The sequence below is a fragment of the Vicia villosa genome, linkage group LG6, assembly GCF_029867415.1.
Source record: "Vicia villosa cultivar HV-30 ecotype Madison, WI linkage group LG6, Vvil1.0, whole genome shotgun sequence".
Lineage (NCBI taxonomy): Eukaryota > Viridiplantae > Streptophyta > Magnoliopsida > Fabales > Fabaceae > Vicia > Vicia villosa.
Window position 1 is genome coordinate 63,672,787 of NC_081185.1, and position 2,980 is coordinate 63,675,766.

General features: G+C 40.7%; 1 protein-coding gene across 1 annotated transcript; it reads right to left on the bottom strand.

Annotated features, from left to right (window-relative positions):
• Nucleotides 1-393: 393 nt before the first annotated feature.
• LOC131613770 (uncharacterized) lies at nucleotides 394-2,382 on the bottom strand. Its single transcript, XM_058885415.1, has 2 exons — nucleotides 1,504-2,382; nucleotides 394-1,296 (listed from the first exon to the last, which is right to left on the bottom strand). The coding sequence occupies exons 1-2, from the start codon at nucleotides 2,380-2,382 to the stop codon at nucleotides 394-396; spliced, it is 1,782 nt and encodes a 593-aa protein (XP_058741398.1).
• Nucleotides 2,383-2,980: the final 598 nt, after the last annotated feature.

The following is a 2,980-nucleotide window of genomic DNA, read 5'->3' on the forward strand; positions in this document are numbered from 1 at the left end:
ACAACATCTACAAACTCCCCCTTTGGCAAATTTTTGGCTAAAACACTAATAGATGTAACCAAACAGATATCAGAGCATACACAGCAGCCAACAACAGAAAAATAACTTCTGTAACAGAAAAATAAATTCTGTAAGCAACAACAGCATCTTGATTAATCACTAGAAAACCAGAAAACATCTACTTAATCAACTGTTACAGAAACCACTTGTCATTGTCAGGGAGAACCAGAGAAAACCCAAAATAAAGGAAACAACAAAACAACCATGTCCAAGAAAAACCAAAAGATCACCAAAATAACAAAACAACCACTAAAACAAAACAACCACTACCATACCATCAATTACTCCCCCTTTTTAGCCACAAAAGGAGCCAAAACAAATTCAGAAGCAGAGCTAATCATCAGACCCATCACTGTCTTCATCACTAGAGCCACCAGGATTGTCATCACTTGAGCTACTAGTCCCTTCAGCAGCATCACTACTCCCACTCTCAGCACCCTCAGCCTCAGCATCCTCAGCCTCTTCCTCAGCCTCTTCCTCAGCACCTTTGTCTTCAACCATATTGTCACCACCCTTTTCATCAGCAAGATCATCATCTGTAGACTGCTCAAGACTGTGGATGAGCTTTTCAAGTTTCAGCTTCCTGTTGTCCAACTCTTGACAAGTCTCTTTCAGCTCAGCAATAAGAAGAGCTTTGTTCACAGATTTGCTGGGTTGTGATGTCCCAGCAGATGTCTTGTCATCAGACCTCTGCAGCAGCTTGTAGTGAAAAGACAAAGCACTCTCCCTCTTACATACAGAATCTTTACTTTTCAGAATTCCAGGGTGTTGCTTGAGGATTATTCCACATATCTGAGATGGGAAAGCAATGGGAAGCTTGGTAGCAGAGGTACCAACATGCCTCATAGTTTGATCAAATATGTAAGTCCCATAGTCAAATTTTGTCTTGGTTCCCACAGCATAAATGAATCTTCCTAGGCCAACAGCAATGGTAGAAGTGTGATTGGTAGGCACCCAGTTAGAAGCCCCAATTTTGTGCAGTAATGCATACCTGACATTAAGAGAACTAGCAGACAGTTTGCTCTTTATGGGCCACTTCTTAACCTTACCACCAGTGATTACCTTGCATACCTCATTATCAGTCACTTCAAGCTCAGGTTGAGCCTCAGCATCTCTACCTAGATATAGGTTGATAACAGTAGGAGAAAAATCTATACACTTTCTTCTAACATACACCTTATGAAAATCATCAGTTGTTCCATCACCACAATCTTGAGACAAATTCACAATAAATTCCTTCACAAGCATTTCATAACACTTTGAAAAATGAGTAACAGTTTTAATCAAACCTGCAGCCTTGATGAGCTTCATGACCTCTTGACATTCCAGAGCATCATTTGCTAATTCTCTTTCTAGAGCCAGCCTTCTTTGATAGACAAACTTCCAGTGGATAGCATTTGAAGCATAGTGCAAGTAAATGTTATCCAAAGGAACGTCACGAACCTTTGTGGAGGATTTTGTGACAGCAATCTTCTTCTTTGATGGGATGTCAGGGACATCACTTAAGACATCATCTTCAGGGATAGAAACACTTCTTTCCTTCCTCTTCTTCACAGTAGCCTTGCTCCCTGTGGTTGATGGTTCAGCAAGGACCTTCTTGACCTTCTTTATAGGAGTAACCTGAGGTTTGGAGAAATCTTGATCACAAGCCTGTTTGCCCTTACGAGTCTTGACTCTATGAGAGATGCTAGAGATGAGTTCATCATCAGCAATGTCAATAGAATCATCCAGATCATCCAGATTCACCACATCATGCACAGTAGGGCCTTCATTAGGGGTTTCTTTAGAAGCATCAACAGGAACCTCTTCAGCTTTCTCAGGCTCAAGAATTTCAGCATCTTTAGTACCAGATGTTTCAACATTAATAGCTTCAGATGTCTCAACTTCTTTGGCATCTGGGTTCTTCTCATCAGTGTTATCAACCGATGTCTCAACATCACACTGATCTTTGCTAGCATCATCTTGACCATCTTGATCATCTTTGCTGTTCTCAGAGGCAGACATCTGGGCTAGAGTAACAGATATCCCATCAACCTTGTGCCCTTCATTCAAGATTCTTGTGACAATACCTGCGATCGTATTGTGAACATAAGCAGAACCCTCTCTACCTTGAACAGAAAAGGTTTCAGGAACAGATCCCCCAGTTGATTTTCTTGCATGCATCTTTCTTGGTAGATTACGAACAGTATTGGTAGCAGGAACAGAGTTCAATGGCACAACATCCAGCACGACATCTTGATCACTCATAACATTTGGTGCCCTAGAACCTGATGCTGTTTCAGAGGTAGGAGAAGATTTCTTTGAGGGAGAACTCTGAGACATGGTGAGAGAAAATGGAAAGCTGGTTAAAGGGTTGTGAATGCAGAAACACAGAGAGATAGCGTGAGTGTGGAGGATAGGTTTTGGAGGAATGGAAACCGTTTGGGTAACTTGTAAAAGGGGGGGAAAATACACTTTAATGTGTAATGATATCAAAGATTTGGAGAGAGAAACAATGCTGGCCCCACACCCAATTAATTGCTATAATCCTTCACAAAGACAAATGCCTAGTTTGCTTCTTAGATTTTCAAATTGATTTGCATCCAAGGCTTTTGTGAAAATGTCAGCCAGTTGAAGGTTTGTAGCAACATGTTCCAAGGCAATTATTTTATCTTCAACAAGATCTCTAATGTAATGGTGTCTAATATCAATGTGCTTGGTCCTGCTATGCTGAATGGGATTCTTTGAAATGTTAATGGCACTTAAGTTGTCACAATATAATGTCATGACATCTTGTGTGACATTGTATTCTGTTAACATTTGTTTCATCCAAACAAGCTGAGAGCAACTACTTCCCGCTGCAATGTATTCTGCCTCTGCAGTGGACAAAGACACACAATTTTGTTTCTTGCTGAACCATGAAATAAGATTATTACCCAAG

Excerpts from the sequence above, each read along its gene's own strand:
- LOC131613770 (XM_058885415.1), bottom strand. The coding sequence starts at position 2,382 with ATGTCTCAGAGTTCTCCCTCAAAGAAATCTTCTCCTACCTCTGAAACA. Across the intron at positions 1,297-1,503 it reads TCACAAAATCCTCCACAAAG|GAATTTATTGTGAATTTGTC; the intron begins GTTCGTGACGTT and ends ATGCTTGTGAAG.